Source organism: Lissotriton vulgaris, chromosome 7 (genome assembly GCF_964263255.1).
Source record: "Lissotriton vulgaris chromosome 7, aLisVul1.2, whole genome shotgun sequence".
Classification (NCBI taxonomy): Eukaryota; Metazoa; Chordata; class Amphibia; order Caudata; family Salamandridae; genus Lissotriton; species Lissotriton vulgaris.
The window spans coordinates 228,262,498-228,280,031 of NC_141695.1; the positions used below are offsets into that span (position 1 = coordinate 228,262,498).

The 17,534-nt window shown below is 44.2% G+C and overlaps 1 protein-coding gene across 1 annotated transcript in view; it reads left to right on the plus strand.

Moving 5' to 3' along the window:
- Positions 1-17,534, plus strand: part of LOC147701266 (IgGFc-binding protein-like) — a 933,218-nt gene that overhangs the window by 244,938 nt on the left and 670,746 nt on the right. Inside the window, exon 11 of the mRNA XM_086929331.1 lies at positions 4,727-5,067. Within this exon, the coding sequence (XP_086785457.1) occupies positions 4,727-5,067 (341 nt within the window). The remainder of the gene's footprint in view (positions 1-4,726; positions 5,068-17,534) is intronic.

Below are 17,534 nucleotides of genomic sequence, written 5' to 3' on the forward strand. Positions count from 1 at the left end.
CAGATTTGCAAGGATCTGTAAATCTGAGTGAGCTCCAAAAACGTACGCCTCCCCAAGGAAGGCATAAAAGTGACGTAATGAGGAGAAAAACTTTTATTTCTCCTCTTTTCTTGCTCTTTTTAAGTGTGCTGCAACCTGAAGCACACATATAATTAGCAAAAAGCCATTGATGATTGTTTTTGTGTAGGAGGTGTCATTTCTGCACAACAACAATCATCCCTGCACTGCAATCCACCATGGAGAAAGAGTGTCTCTGTTTGTGCACAGCTGCTGGTTTGGCACCAGCACAAGTGGTGCGCTGTATTATTGTAAATACAACACATCCCTGGTTTTCTAAATAATACAGCTTGGTGCAGGAAAACTGTTGGTAGTGCCACGCTGCATCCTTCCATTGTAAAAGGTTTTTAACATCTGGGCTGTTTGGGCAGTTCATGCTTAGAGCTCCATAAAAATTTTCCCACATAAGGTACACATGTCAAATTTTCATCCTTATTTCCCAACAACCTGGAGAGTCTAGAGATATCTAGGGTATGTGGATTCCCCCCTGGAAGTGACTGAAAAAATGTGCCACAATATAGCTAAATTTGGGGATCTCTGGAAAACATGGGAATCAGTTCAAATAAATAAATATTGAGGGAAGCATCCTAAACAACGAAGTTTGAATAACGAATGGCCTGAATCACGAATCCTGAACAACGACCAGTCATTTAACCACGACTTCCTTTACAATGACTTACATAAACCACAAAACCATGTCTGCAGCCACTCTGGCATGAGTCATTCGGCAATAGGCATGCGTCTTCATCCACATGTCTACATTCCTCATTCTACAGATGCTTTATTTAGCGACTACGCCATCTACTGGCCACAGTGATTGCAATGTGCTTATGTCTCCTCTCAGTCATTCATACTTCATACTTTATTACCACAATATATATATATCTAATATGTTCTGATTACATCCTGCCAGTTACCAATTCCAGTAATTTATGAAAATGGAGCATGCGGGCTGGGGAAATATTAATGCAACAACACTCTGCCTCCCGACCGGGGTATAAAAATTGCCCGTGGCTCCTTCCCTCCTCAGCATGCTCTGTTTGAACACAAGGTTCAGCCACCCCAGCCCGGTCTCTTTGCCCCTCCCCACACATGCAGAGACAACCTAAGACCCTCTGATGTCTCCTCCTCAGAGCATCTTTCATCTCAACTCCCCGCCAATGAGCACACTCCACCCCGCCTTTCGACGCTTCCCCACCTCTCCTAGTCCCACGCAGCAGACTGGCTTCAGAGAGTGGAGGACTGGCGGAGACAGGTAGGGACAGGAGCGCATGCAATTTACCCCCTTATTAGTGTGTAGTGTGGACCCGGGGGTCATATTGAAACGGGCTGCACCTATCACCTTGCTTGATCACTACACGTTTTTCCATTCCCCACAATTGCCCCACATTTCACCACTTCCATCCCTCGTCTGCATGGTGTTGCCCCCTCGCCAGCACACTGCTTAGGAACTGAGTACGGTGAGAAACAAAGTAGTGGGGCAGTGAGAGAGAGCTTTCTGCCCAGATCTGCACCCCGGGCAGAAAGCCTACTAGGCAACACAGACTATTTTTTTTTCTTAGTGTAGGGCTGGGTACTGCCCAGAATGGGCATGTCAATGCCTCCAACCCCCATAACAATGGCCATTCTTTTTCTGCCCCCTTGGGGGCGCAGAGAGCCTACTAGTCTCTGACTTTTTTTTTTGCAATGTGTGTGGCTGTGGAGTTTAGGCACTCCCACAGCCGGCACCTAGGGAAACTTAGCAAAACTGTACATTGTTTAAACCTATACACCCAGAAGAATCCTGGATGGGTTGAGGTGTGGCTCTCACCAGGTTATGTTACCCAGAATCCCTTCCAGACCTCGAACTTTGCAAAAACAAAACACATTATCATCACATTTCTGTGATGGAAAGTTCAGGAATCTGTGGAGAGCCACAAACTTCCACCCACCCAGCATTCCCCCAAATCTCCTGTTAAAAATGGTACCTCAATTGTGTGGGCAGGCCTAGTGCCCGCAACAGGAAACAACCCAAAACGCAGCATGGACACATCACATTTTTCCAGTGAAAACTGAACCTTTTTTTTGCAATGTGCCCAGCTGTGGATTTTGGACTCTATCTCAGCCAGCACCTACAGAAACCTAGTAACCTGTAGATTTCTGCAAACTAGACACCCTGGGGAAGCCAAAATGGGGTGACTTGTGTGGCTCTCATCAGGTTCTGTTACCCAAAATCTCTTGCAAACCTCAAACTTTGTAAAAATGAAACACATTTTTCTAAATTTACTGTAATGGAAAGGACCGGATTCTGCGTGAAGACACAAATTTCTACTCACCCAGCCTCCGACAAATATGGTACCTCACTTTTGTGGTTAGGCCAAAGGCCTGCGACAGGAAATAGGCCAAAACATATTGTGGAGACTGCAAAATTATCAATCACAAAAAGGGTTGGTTTTGTGAGGGAGTGACCTTCGTTTTTGGTTCTGGGCTCAGTGGGCATCTAAGAAAACCTACCAAATCCAGACATTCCTGAAAACTGGACACGCGGACCAGGTTGTTTTGTGATAGATGGGGGCACCTGCGTTTGGGTCCCAGGCTTGGTAGCCATCTAGGGAAAATTACCAAACTCTGACATTTCTGAAAACTAAACACTGTGGGAGTCCTGGGAGGTGTGCCTTGTGTGGATCTCCCAACCTTTTCCTACCCCGAATCCCTTTGCAAACCTCAAATTTACCTACAAAAAATTGAATTTTTGTCATATTTCAACAGGAGGAGTTTGAACATGGCGGGGACAGGGTATTCTCGATTGCCAAACAATGGTCCGTTCAAATTTGAATCGGTGACTACTAAGTTGGCAGAGAGGGAATTCTGTGGCCATTGCAACTGAGTTCCCTCTCTGCCAACATACACATCTGCCCCTTAGTATTCTTTTCTTAGGTGCTGGGAGCAATAAGAAAGTTGAAGCAGAAATCTAGTCCAATGTTCTGGAACTGCCAGTCGGATACGTTTACCCACTTGTCCACCTGAAACTCTTTTGGAAAAGTTTTAAAAAATTTCTTCTGGTGCCTAAACAAATACAGGGGTTCATTTCTAAGGTCCCTAAAACCACAACAGAGGTCACCATCAGAGTGTCAGACAGCACAGCTCAATCCAGGTCCAGTTACTTCTGCTCACCTTGGCATTTCCAGTAAATGTTTAGTCAGTTGGTTATTCAGCTGACCCTTGGAGTCTTCTTCTTTGTCCTCAGTGAGGGAGCAGGTCCAGTCTTTCAGACCTCCTGTAAAGTTGCAGACAGCAGATCTCATCCTTTTCTGATCTTCTAAAAGTCCAGCTAGCGTTCAGAGCAAGATTGGGTGAAGTGCCAGCTTTGAAGATTCACCAGCCTATGGCAGGGACAACCCAAGACACTCCTAGTCTCTCTGTGACCAATGCAGTAAATATACTCCGACTTTACCCTATGGACCTTTTCAATAGTTCATGTTTGCCTTACTGAAAACAGGCCCAAAATGCCTTGTGCGAGGGCAATCTCAGGAGGGGTGAGGTCTTCAGAAACACTGAACTTGGGCTCTGAGAGCTGGAGAGTGTATATACGAGCTTACTATGGAAATCCCCAGGGACATTCAAAATCTAACACTATAATCCAGTTGGAACAGGCCCTGAACCCACAGAAAAACAGGAATCCAGACAGCTAGTAAAATTAAGCAGGGTCCCTCAGTGACCAGACAGGAGATAACACAATAATTGCATCCATTGGTCCTCTTTCATCCCTTTCAAGAGCCCAAAAGACTATGTAATACCTTGACAAGAGTGGAAAAGTAGTTAAATGTGGTAGAGATCTAGGTTCGTACTTTTGAGAGGGATCTTCCTATGTGAAGCCATGTGTGAAGGAAGTTTTTATAGCAGAACAAACATATTCAGGTGAAATTTCCCTACAATCACATGTGAGCATCTACAAGTTTGATGTACAAGAACGGGTGGTGTATGGGAGGTCTGGAATTTGACGAGGTGGTTTTCAGGCCAATCAACTGAAGAAGATCCTGTGAGGAGATGCTACTTTCAAGATAGATCACCAGGTCAAGCATATATCCTTAAAATGTGAGTGGCAGCTTTAATGTTGTATTGGTAGGAACAGGTTTGAAGAAGGAAGATCAAGTATTTTTCACTTGGAATAACCTAAGACCAGAGGGCAGGAATGGGGAGTGCTAAAACAAGTTATGGCCCCTGTAAAATCAAAGAAAATAAATTGGGGTTGCCTGGGGGATATTAAGTGGGATGCGGGTAATGTGTTAATTGGCAAGACCTCTGACTTATTTAACGTAACATTTGTATACTGTGGGGAAACCAAATTTGGGACCTTTTCCCAGAATGAATATGCATTTAGGAAATTATTCGGAAAAAAACGATAAACTTGAGAGTTTTCACTATTTCCTATGTACCATCCCCGAAACACACAAATCCCAAACCCTGAGAGAAAATCTCGGTTGTGAGTACACCTTACCCTCCTAATTCCTTGAATCAGGAAAACAGTTTCACTGTTGTAAATGCATCTATTCATGTGCTTACCTTGTACTTAAATTCCCAAATAACTTTGCGAAGGGACCCTGCATTTACTGGTAACTAAATGGCTAAGTTATTTCTGTATCTTATAAAATATTCATAAACTGAGTCACACCTTCTTCTATCGTTACAGGGAATGACGCCCCATCCTGCAGCACAGTGTCCTGTCGGAAGAAGGAGACATGCCAGCTCATCAGGGGCAGCCCAGTTTGTGTCCCACAGTCAGAATCTGTATGCTGGGGGTGGGGAGACACACATTACCACACATTCGACGACCGCAACTACGACTTCCAGGGCACCTGCACCTACACCATCGCCAAGACCTGTGGTGCGGACAACTCTCTGCCAGTATTCAATATCGAGGCTAAAAACGAGAATAGAGGAAATACAAGAGTGTCCTATATCAGCTTTGTAACAATTAAAGTCTACAACTACATAATCGCCCTAATAAGATTTGAATATGGTCAAGTCAGGGTAAGGATCCAACACATATTTTTTTATTTGTTTTAAAACAGGGTGGTAAAGTTGAAGAGCATATTATGGTTTAGAGATAAGGCCCTTGGCATAAGGTGTTAGGTCTAGCAATATATTATGTTCTTTCCATGGTTTAAGATAATCTTAAACGTTCTTAAATCAGTTATGTTTAGGACAGTTTTAAAACTATGTCCACTTTTGTATGTTTAGGACAGTTTTAAAATTTTGTCCACTTTTGTATAAAGTCTTATGACTGCTTTGAGGCAGTAAAGCCCTTTGTATATGAAGGACAGTAGCCGTAGATTGTCATGAAACAGGAAAGTCAATCGTAAACAGGCGTGCTATTTATTCTGGCTGGTGGTTTCCTATGTTCGGCACCAACACTAATAACAGCCCACCACTTGGTGGTGCTGAGCTGAGCCCAACAACTGTCTAACGTTATCCAATATACATTAAGACTGAATAATGAAACCCACCCACTCCACTCTTATAGTTTTCAGTGGCCTAGAATGGGAGCTACAAGCTGCAGTGGCCTCCTAATAAGGGCCCTGGCGCTTACTATTTTACAAACTAAGCACTGATGGAAACATTAGTAAATTGGCCGGATAGCCTTAAAATAATTTTAAGGTTGGAAACATAGTATCTAGAATGTCTTAAACTGAAAAAAATGGTCATAAATTAGAGACATGGGGCCCGATTCACAGAACAAACTTAAGACAAAATCCTAAACTTACTACTTTTGGTATTCACAGAAGTTAGGATTTTCTCTTAAGTTTGTCTTAAGACAGACTTAAGACAGACTTAAGTTAGGATTTTGTCTTAAGTCTGTCTTAAGACAAACTTAAGACAAAATCCTAACTTCTGTGAATACCAAAAGTAGTAAGTTTAGGATTTTGTCTTAAGTTAGTTCTGTAAATCGGGCCCATGTTTCTTAGTTAAGGACTGTCTTCAAAAAGAACAATCGTCTGTAAATCAGGAGACTTTGCTATATCTTGATTTCAGGAAAAAATCTGATTGGCTCCACACAGCTATGCTTCCCCCACACAGCTATGCTTCCAAAAAAGAATACTGGCGTGCGACCATGTATTGTAGTGTGAGCAGCAAAGGGGCCGTTGCCGGTGCCCTTGTATGCATAGATCTCACTAATCACAGTCTTCATTTCGGACCCAGCCGCCTTGCTGTGGCATGTTCAAAGATAGGCCTGTACCAGCCAATGCAGCCTTGAGTATTGATTGATTTGTCTGCCCTATTTAGAGCTCTTTAACAAATACTTCTCAATTCCTTTACCGTCGCTTACAAACGTTCTCAACTTACTGAAATACTCCTGTTCCTCAGAATGAGCATATTACGTCCAATGTTAAAAAGTGCATGCTGGCTCTTATCCAACTTGTTTTCCCAATGAATGGTGAATGCCTCTTTGCTTGTTGCTTAGTTTTTGACTTGAAAAAGCACAAGCAAGATGTATAAGAAACTCAAACGCTGCACCTAATTATTCACAGTTGGTCTTCCCTAATAAGAATGCCACTTCAGGGCGGGAGAATATATTGAGGTCACTGAGTTTTCGGCACTCTCTGCTCTGTAGAACTTGGGTAGAAGATATAAACACCCCATTTCCTTGGCCATATTAAGGTAACATGACTATATTGCCTGCCCCATATACCATATCTGTTATTGGTGATTTCTAGACCTGTCATCTTTAGGATGTCTTCCCCCAAACCTTTTGTCTGCTTAACTCCTCTATTTGCTGTATTTTTCTGTTGGCTTAGGACTCTGAGCACTTTATCACTGCTGACCAGTGCTAAAGTGCATTTGCTTCTCCCTTAAGCACAGTAATATTGGTATATACACAACTGGCATATTTATTGCATTTATAAGTCCCTTGTAAAGTGGAATACCATACACCCAGGGCCTGTAACCTAAATGCTACTAGTGAACCTGCAACACTCATTGTGCCACCCACACAAGTAGCCTTTCAAATCTGTATCATGCATGCTACTGAAATGGCAGTGTGTGTAGTTTACTGCCATTTTGACTTGAAATTTAAAACCCATTGCAAAGCTTTAAACGCCCCTTTTAATACACCGATGCTGTCCATAAGGTATGCCCTGGATAGTCCATAGAACCAGGTGCTGAGTAAGCAAAAGGTAGGACAGGTACTTTTACGTTTTACTTGTCCTGGTAGTGACAACCAGCTAAATGCATTTTTCACTGCTGTGAGGCATACTCTTCCCGTAGGTTAACATTGGGAATTCCTTAATACAATTTTAAGCTGCAATTACTGACCAGAATAGAGTGGCTGCCTCATGTTTTGTATCTTTGGAATTGTACTGATAAACTATCTTTACTGGTTAAATTTGATTTAACATTACTATTTTAGAAATGGCCCAAAAAATGGATATTTCTCTGCACTTATAGCTCTGTGTGCCTTGCATCCTGCCTCCAATACTTGTCTGGGGTGAGTAACAGCTATACTTTGTGCATTCCCTCTATACAGCCACAAACAAAGGAAGGCTAGGTGTGTCTAAGTACCCATCAACATACATCTGCATTCTCAATGGCTCTTCCTGGGCAGCAATGGAGGGAAGGGCATACCCCATCATTAGATAGTGCCCTGACCCCACACAAAGGGATGATTGCCCCCACAGGTAGTATGGGGCCATAATCTGAGTTGAAAGGATACTTACGCACTTTAAAAGCCCTTCTTTGAAGTCACCCTCACTTCAAAGACACATTTGGGTATAAGTAATGCATCTCTTACCCCACCAAATCAGACAATTCTGCATATACTACTGAAACCTTGTCAGAAGAACTGCTGTGCTGCTTAAAGGACTCCTTGCAGGACTGCTGACCTGGAAAGCCTGCTTTTTCTGTTGTGCTACCCTGCTGCCTACTGCTCTCTGACTCTGCTGAGGAGAGCTAAACGTGCACTGAAGTGATCTCCAAGGGCCTCCTTTTGTTGAGGTCCAGGGGACACAAAGGCTCTACCCCTGCACCTGGTAAAAAAGAAGTGGACCCAGATACCTGCACCAATTAAGTTGCTGCATCTCCAGTCTGCTGGAAGCAGAACCAAAGTATCAACCCTGCTGTGGAAGTAAAATTAGCGCATCGCTTTTGGCACCCGAGCAGCACCACCAGAACTGCTGCATTGACAAATGCATTTCTGCCACCACAGAAGCATGATCAATGCATCCCTTTGAAAAGTGTGTAGAAACCTGGTGCATCGACATTGATGCAGAACTGAAACTACTGCATTGCCACCACCAATGAAAGGCGATTGCTGTATTCCTTTGACAAGTGTGGAGAAACTCTGTGCATCGGTTTTGTAATCAACACATCTATGCTCTGATGTTCATCTTCAGAATCCAATGCATCATCCTCAATACGTGTTTGAAATCAGCTCTTTTCCATGACTGCAGGACTGACCAGCTCATCTATCTCGCAATATGCACTTGAGACCATGTGCACAGTCCTCTGTTCCCCAGGCCTACAGGGGCCCCTGTACCAGGTTCAGTCTCCATCAGAGTAAGCTTGAACTGTTCACTTGCACCGGTCCAGCATGACCTCAAGTGACCTCTAAAAGTGCTATTTGCTTATTAGGGCTATTTTACACTTATTCTTTGAAAAATCATATCTCAAAATCGACTTATTGAATTTTGTGTCATTTTGGTCTTCATTTGTTTATCAAATTGGTATCTATTTTTCTAAACATGTGTGTAGTCTTTTTATGATGCTTTCATTGTATTTGTGTGTGTGTGTGTGTGTGTGTGTGTCTGGAGGGTACGCAGATGTTATCTTTTAGTAGGTATCTAGCTTACCCTGACTAGAGTGCTGGTTCCTGCTTAGACAGGGGGCATACCTTTGTTGAACAGAAACCGCTGTTTTAACATTGATGATCAGAGCTGAGGATAGGACTTCAGTTAGTCCAATACCATATGGTAACAAATTGTTCACTACAACTCTATACTAAGACCAATTCAAACCTTTTAAACTCTCACTGATTGGCATTTTGATTTTTCTGCTAAATCATGTCTCACTCTGGAGAAGCAGCACCTGCACCTGCCGCAATTGAGGTTGAGCTGGCCAGGTTAGAGGTCTACACTGTGGCTCAGCTGGGAGATTTTTGCATGGATTTTCAAGGTATTACAAGAGGCTTCACCCAGAAGGTGGAACTGCAGAAAGACTTGAGGGCCTGGGCAGAGAATGCGGTTACAGGGGATAATAATCTGGAACAGGAGCAGGGCTTTCTTGAGGAGAAGGAGGATGGCACGATTCTGGAGTCTGTTGTGGCTGTGGAACTACCTGTGGAGGGTGCCAACAATTATGCTGGATGCTGGGGTGAATAGGAAGCAGTGTCTGCTCAAAGAACCTATCCACCTAGGAGCTGGTAGACAGGAGGGAGGAAAGGAAGCTCCAGCCGGAGCTTACCACATTTAAGTAAGAGACAGAATAAAATCTTGCCAAACTGAAATTTAAGAAGGAACATGCTCTAGGGGAGAAGAGGTTGGGTCTGGAAGAGAGGTAGCTAAACCAACAGCTGAACATCAGTGAGCTGGTTTCTCAGAGTAACACAAATGGAGTCCAGCAGTGATGGTGGCAGCATACCTGCAGTGTCTACTACTATGGTCAGAGTTTGGATACCCAAAGATTTGATGCCCAGTTATGTGGAGGAAGAATGACAAAAACAAATGGTTTGCAGCCTATGAACTGGCTCTAGGAGTGCACAAGGTCCTGGAGGTTTCCTGGGGTTGTACTGTACGGGGATACATGCCCACAGTGAGGATGGCTAAACTTCAAACTCTAGAGGTGGGGGACCAGACGTGTTACACTGCTATGAAGGTCATCCTCTTTAACAAATTTAGGCTGACGCCTGAGAAATACAGACAGAGGTTCAGGGCCAGTTACAAGATCATATCACAGAGGTAGGTGGACTGTTAAGTATATGCTAGCAATGTACTGGAGGGTTGGGTGAGGGTCAGCGAAGTAGATGAATATTCAGGGCTGTACAACTTGATTTTGAAGGAGCACATGCTAAAGCCTTGTTTAACAGAGCTGCACCAATACCTGGTAGATAGTAAGCTTTCTGACCCTAGGAAGCCTGCTGAGGTGGAGGACATCTGGGTCAGCACCAGAGTGTTCAAGAAGGAAGGTATATGGAAAGGGACTCCCAAAAGGGTGGTAAGGGTTCCCACCAGAAGAAGGGGGGGAGAAAACAAGACAGAGTTCTCTAAAAGCCACCACAATAACTCACAGTGGAAAGGGTATGGTTCTCATTCCCAATCCGACCACAAGAAGAAAAACTAACCTGACAAAGTCAATAGCTCAGAACTCCCAAGCGCTATGAGTGCGGTGAGTATGAAAACTACAAAGAATATCCCAAATGTCCAAAAAGATCACATCCTCCCACTGGAGGAATGATTTCAGGGGTGACTAGTGTGGTGCTGGGGGAAGTGTTTGCCCCAGTTAATTTGGGGGGGAGTTTATTTGGGTTACCCCAGTGTCCATGGGTGACAGTGAGATGGTTTCTAAAATCCACATGCCCTCTAATTCTACTAGTTGAAGGCAATGGGTCACTATAAGTAGGCATGGTGTTAAGGTTTCTAAGGAATACAGGTGCCAGCATGAATGTGGTAAGGAGTCAGCTGGTGTCAGCAGAGCAGGCCATTCCCAATGCATTTCACCAGGTTGTGGTGGCTGACAACAGAGAGGGTCATTATCCCAGTGCCTTGTTTCATTTGAGCGTAGGGTGCAGGTCTTTTGAAGGTAGCTGTGAGCCTTGAGCACACTACTTGGAAGGATGTGGAGATGTTGGGATTACCTGAGTGGATCTAGGCTACCACACAGTCCATGCCTGCTCAAGATGGGAGTCAAAAAGGGGTGGAGCCTCGAACAAAGGCACCGCCAACTGCTAAAAAGGGGAAAGGCAAAGGGCATGGTAAACCAGTCCCTGAACGTCTTCCCAGTGAGGTGGATGGGGCCCCTGCAGTTGCCACCCTAGAGCCCACTGAGGAAGGTATTTCTCCCCTTGATGACCTACCAGAAATTGATGGGTGGCACGTCAAGGAGGAGTTCTGTAAGGCCCAAATTCTTTGCATTGGTAAAATTGACTTTAACATTACTATTTTCGACATGCCCCTTTTAGAAAGAGTTAATTCAACAACAACAAGGGACCCCAATATTAGTCAGCAGGGACCTCGGGGAGCATACTTTTATCAAACAGCATTGGTCCCCAACATTGGAAAATTTCAGCACAAAATGAAATATAGACAGAGTCAATCTATATTTTTAGAAAGGCATGTCCAGCTGGACAGTGGTCTTTCAGAGATTTTACTCAAAATTCATGTATTCAAATCACACGAAGTACCTTCCAACAATCAACCAGTGTGGACCACAAGCCTGTGTCCATTACTAACTGAGCAGGTACATAGGGTTAATATAAACAGCAAAGAAGGGCTTTATAAGGCAAAACAAGTTACTCTACCAACAATACAATTGTACAGAGTATCACAACTAAGCACTTCACATCCTATAGTAATCACAGTTTTGTTTCAGTGCTTGTAAGGTCGACGGCGTTTCGGACCCTTAGTAAATCACAGGGTCCATCATCAGGACAGATACAATGAAAAGCCTTAAAGTATTTTAGCCTCTAAATGCCTAAAAGGGAGGAAGAGGAAATATTCACATTAAGTTACACGAACAACGTCTACAGGGTAAAAAGAGTGACTTGTGGGTGACCAGTGTGCAGCGCAACACTAGTAAGGTATACACGGTGAACTAAGGTGGTGGGTGCAATGCTGGTTTTGGATATCCCACACATAATTGTGGAATTGGCCCAGGGTTATCAAGTCCTTGTGAGAAGACGTGATTCAGGGGGGAAGGGCGGACCTTTTGTCAATACGGTAGTGAAAGTGCTCAGTGAGGCGGACTATGTGGTCGAGCCCGTCGTGGCTTAAAACAATACCGCAGTGACTTCAAGGGGGTCGGCGGAATGGAGTCACAAATGGCAGCTTAATGCTTACCGGAGTGCCTCATGAAGTAGAGGCTTGGTCCTAGGGTAGCGGATGTAGACACGTCCACCCTAAACAAACGGAAAAAGAGTAATGAATAACGCGGCCAGCGAGTGGGGGGCCCGCGGGTCAATGCGGAAGGTTCTGTCTTACCACAATCGGGCGGCGGGAGCCGCGGTAATCTGTGGTGTTCGTCGGCTGCCAGGGGACCTGGGGGTAAAAAGGAAGTAACTCAGGTATAGCAATAAACGGGGTAAGGCACGGATGTCGAGGGTCAAAGGAATCAACTTACCGGGTTAGTCGGTAAAGAGTCTCACTTCCTGGCGTGCTCACAGAGGAATGGCACGGCAAGCAATATAATTGCTTCTGGTTGGTCAGAGGAGGGGGCATAAAAAAAGTGGAAGGACTCCCATAGGCGCCATCTTAGGTCAGTGAGGGAGTGAGTGAGGGTGTGATGTAGATGTAGATGTAGAGTCCATTTATAACGCGCTAGCAATCGCTCCAAGGAGCATCTCGGCGCCAATATGAGGACAACCAGATGAAAAGGTTGCCTTACTGCTAAGGAGACCATAACCGGGATCACACTAGCGCTCTGGCCATTGAGTCTGGAAGATTGTAAATCCAGGTTTTCAATTGCTTGCGGAACTCAGACTCCTTGTCCAGTGCTCTTAATAGAGGGGGTAGGGCGTTCCATGCTTTGGCACCCAACACCGCTAGGGATTTGCCCCCGCGGGTTTTGAGTCTGAATCTAGGGATGGTCAAAAGATTGGCATTGGAGGATCTTAGTGCGCGGTTTGGACAGTATTTTACAAATTTATTTCTAAGGTAAGTGGGGCCTGAATTATGCACAGCGCGAAAAGTAATAGTTAAAACTTTGTGGAGGACCCTTTTAGTTATAGGCAGCCAGTGTAGTGCATTGAGGGCTTTGGTTGCTGAGGATCTTCTTGGCCATTTCAGAACCAGCCTTGCAGCTGCATGCTGCACCATCTGGAGTTTATGGGTAACCATCTTATTGGTGCCAGCGTACAGGCTATTGCAGTAGTCAATACGGGAGGTGACTAATGCAATCGTAACAGTTTTCCTTGCTTCGAGGGGCAGCAGGTCGAAGAACTTTCTAAGCATTTTTATTACCCCGAAACAGGTGCCTGCCACTTTTGACGCTTGATGTTTGAAGGATAGATCGGCGTCAAACTGTACCCCAAGGTTGCGAGCCGAGGAGGTAGTGTGAGGTGGAATTTCTGCCTTCTCAGGCCACCACAGTCTGGGGATGAAATCATTATTTGAGCCTATGGGCATGATCTCGGTCTTTCCTGTGTTGCATTTTAGGTGGTTTTTCCGCATCCACTCAAAGGTGGCCGTTAGGCAGCACTTAAGCTTTTCCTCCCAGGCCTGGTTGTCTTTGTCCATGACCAGGATCAGTTGGGTATCGTCGGCATATGCTATTACATCTATGCCGTAGGACGATATCAGCTGAATCAGGGGTGCGGTGTAAACATTAAACAATGTCGGACTCAGACTGGAGCCCTGAGGTACTCCCGTTGACAGTGGCTTCTCGCTGGAACGGAATTCTCCCAGATAAGATAAGACTATAGAGGATAGTTGAAGTGGTGACGTGAAGGGCCAGTGACATGCTTAAGAACAAGCATTTAGACAGTACAATTAAAATGCATATTTAAAACAGAGTACAAGTCTGACTACATTCAGCACCAAGTTCTAAATAAGGGCAGTCCATTCATCTTGAAGGTTAAGACCAGAGTTAAGACTATCAGTCTTCAAAATCCATTTGAGTTCCTCTCTGTTCAAGAGGCGGGTGAGATCCCCACCCCTGGGTGGAATGATGATTTGAGAGATTACGGTCCAGCGAATATCATTCTCCGAGTGTCCTTTTTCCAAGAAATGTTCCACCAACGGGGCATTGGGTGTTTTACACAGGATGCAGCTTTTTGCCCCCACCCTAGCAATACTGTACATGGACTGGTTGGAGACTAACACTATCTTGTCTCCTACAAACCCCTTTCACCAAGGACTAAACACGTGGAAAAGATATATAGACAATATCTTTTTAATCTGGGGTGGGACTGTCTCTGAGCTCCATGGCCTCCTGCACTGGCTGAACCACAATTGTAATGGTCTTACTTTTACCATCACTCACAACCAAAACAGTATTTCCTTTCTTGATTTGAATATTCAACACCAAGAGGGCATTCTATATACCTCCCTGTTCCGTAAATCAACAGAGAGAAACACGTTACTACGTTATGACAGCTGTCACCCCAGGGCTCTGAGGGACAGTTTGCCATACTCCCAGTTCCTGAGACTGAGGAGAAATTGCTATAAAAAGGAAGATTATTTCTGTGAGGCAAACACATTATCTGAGAAACTCAAGTTCAGAGGGTACCCAAGGCGTTTAATTAAGAACTCTATGAAAAGAGCCTGGTACTGTCCGCGTGAAACCCTCCTCGAACCAAAACCAAAACAACCGGCAGAAAAATTGGTGTGTGTTACTACCTACTCTCCAATTTCCAACTGGGTAAAACAATGTGTCAAAAAGAACTGGCACATCTTAAATTCAGGGGTGCTGAATTGGGATACTCCCCTCTTTGCCTTCAAGAAAAATAAAAATCTTAAAGACCAACTGATGAGGGCAGCATTACCATCTGTTAGAAATGTAACTCTTCACGATCACTGGCAATTACCCCCACTCCTTGGTCACTCTCGCTGTGGGTCGTGCATTGTATGTGATTTCTCAGTTGATGGCAAGGAATTTGTGTATAAAAATGTAAGAAATGTACTAAAAACATTCACAAATTGCAATAGTCAGAATATTGTATATGCCATTTTTTGCCCATGCAACATGATATACGTGGGCCAAACTAAACAGAAGATTAAGCTGAGGATATCTCAACATCGCAGCCGCATCCGGTGTAAAACACCCAATGCCCCGTTGGTGGAACATTTCTTGGAAAAAGGACACTCGGAGAATGATATTCGCTGGACCGTAATCTCCCAAATTATCATTCCACCCAGGGGTGGGTATCTCACCCGCCTCTTGAACAGAGAGGAACTCAAATGGATTTTGAAGACTGACAGTCTTAACTCTGGTCTTAACCTTCAAGATGAATGGACTGCCCTTATTTAGAACTTGGTGCTGAATGTAGTCAGACTTGTACTCTGTTGTAAATATGCATTTTAATTGTACTGTCTAAATGCTTGTTCTTAAGCATGTCACTGGCCCTTCACGTCACCACTTCGACTATCCTCTATAGTCTTATCTTTAGTCACACCCTCGCTCACTCCCTCACTGACCTAAGATGGCGCCTATGGGAGTCCTTCCACTATTTTTATGCCCCCTCCTCTGACCAACCAGAAGCAATTATATTGCTTGCCGTGCCATTCCTCTGTGAGCACGCCAGGAAGTGAGACTCTTTACCGACTAACCCGGTAAGTTGATTCCTTTGACCCTCGACATCCGTGCCTTCCCCCGTTTATTGCTATACCTGAGTTACTTCCTTTTTACCCCCAGGTCCCCTGGCAGCCGATGAACACCACAGATTACCGCGGCTCCCGCCGCCCGATTGTGGTAAGACAGAACCTTCCGCATTGACCCGCGGGCCCCCCACTCGCTGTCCGCGTTATTCATTACTCTTTTTCCGTTTGTTTAGGGTGGACGTGTCTACATCCGCTACCCTAGTACCAAGCCTCTACTTCATGAGGCACTCCGGTAAGCATTAAGCTGCCATTTGTGACTCCCTCCGCCGACCCCCTTGAAACCACTGCGGTATTGTTTTAAGCCACGACGGGCTTGATCGCGTAGTCCGCCTCACAGAGCACTTTCACTTTCGCTGCCATTTGTGACTCCCTCCATTCCGCCAACCCCCTTGAAGTCACTGCGGTATTGTTTTAAGCCACGACGGGCTCGACCACATAGTCCGCCTCACTGAGCACTTTCACTACCGTATTGACAAAAGGTCCGCCCTTCCCCCCTGAATCACGTCTTCTCACAAGGACTTGATAACCCTGGGCCAATTCCACAATTATGTGTGGGATATCCTAAACCAGCATTACACCCACCACCTTAGTTCACCGTGTATACCTTACTAGTGTTGCGCTGCACACTGGTCACCCACAAGTCACTCTTTTTACCCTGTAGACGTTGTTCGTGTAACTTAATGTGAATATTTCCTCTTCCTCCCTTTTAGGCATTTAGAGGCTAAAATACTTTAAGGCTTTTCATTGTATCTGTCCTGATGATGGACCCTGTGATTTACTAAGGGTCCGAAACGCCGTTGGCTTTACAAGCACTGAAACCAAACTGTGATTACTATAGGATGTGAAGTGCTTAGTTGTGATACTCTGTACAATTGTATTGTTGGTAGAGTAACTTGTTTTGCCTTATAAAGCCCTTCTTTGCTGTTTATATCAACCCTATGTACCTGCTCTGTTAGTACTGGACACAGGCTTGTGGTCCACACTGGTTGATTGTTGGAAGGTACTTCGTGTGATTTGAATACATGAATTTTGAGTAAAATCTCTGAAAGACCACTGTCCGGCTGGACATGCCTTTCTAAAAATATAGATTGACTCTGTCTATATTCCTTTTAGAAAGAGGAGATCTCTTTGCACGTATAGCTCTGTGTGCCTTGCAGCCTGCCTCCAATACACGTATGGGGTAGGTGACAGGTAAAGTTTGTGCATTCTCCCTAGACAGCCACAAACACAGGAAGGCTATGTGTGTCTAAGTATCCATTTAAATACATTTGCATTCTGATGGCTCTTCCTGGGCAGGAAGAGAGGGAGAGACTGACTCTTACACTTCAATAGATATACACCTGCCAATTTAAAATTGCAATTTTTTGTTGTTGTGGGATTCAAATGAGGTCCACATAAAAGATAGATAAGTATATCCTTTAAAAAAACATTGCTACAGCATAATAAAACTTTACAGAAAGGACACAATATAAACATCACTAAAAATACCTATGGCTGCATAAGTAAAATGCAGTATTTCATCTACTTGCTAATAAGGTGCAAAGATACATATGCATGCCCATAATAATACTTGAGGGCATGGCCTGGCAGTTCGGGCAGGACTGTTTCTATTGGGTGCAGGGTCAAGACTGATTTGCATATGGCTGGGTCCAAACTGGAATGGCATGGTGAGCAAACAAATGATGGATTTAGGTCCAAATCTCTGTACTGGGATGAATATATAACATTGTTCTGCATTCTGTCCATCAATTGTTTTTTGCATAATAATACAGCATATATAGATCAAGGATAACATGTCAAATTGCATGAATAAAATATACTGTACAATACTTTAAAGCAAAGTACTGGAACCCTAAAATATGCAAATATGCAAAACAATACATACAGTACACTTCAAAATAAAGTGCTACAGCCTAAGGAGTGCACATAAGCAAGACAATCTAATAGAAGCATATCAAAAACAAATGCAACATA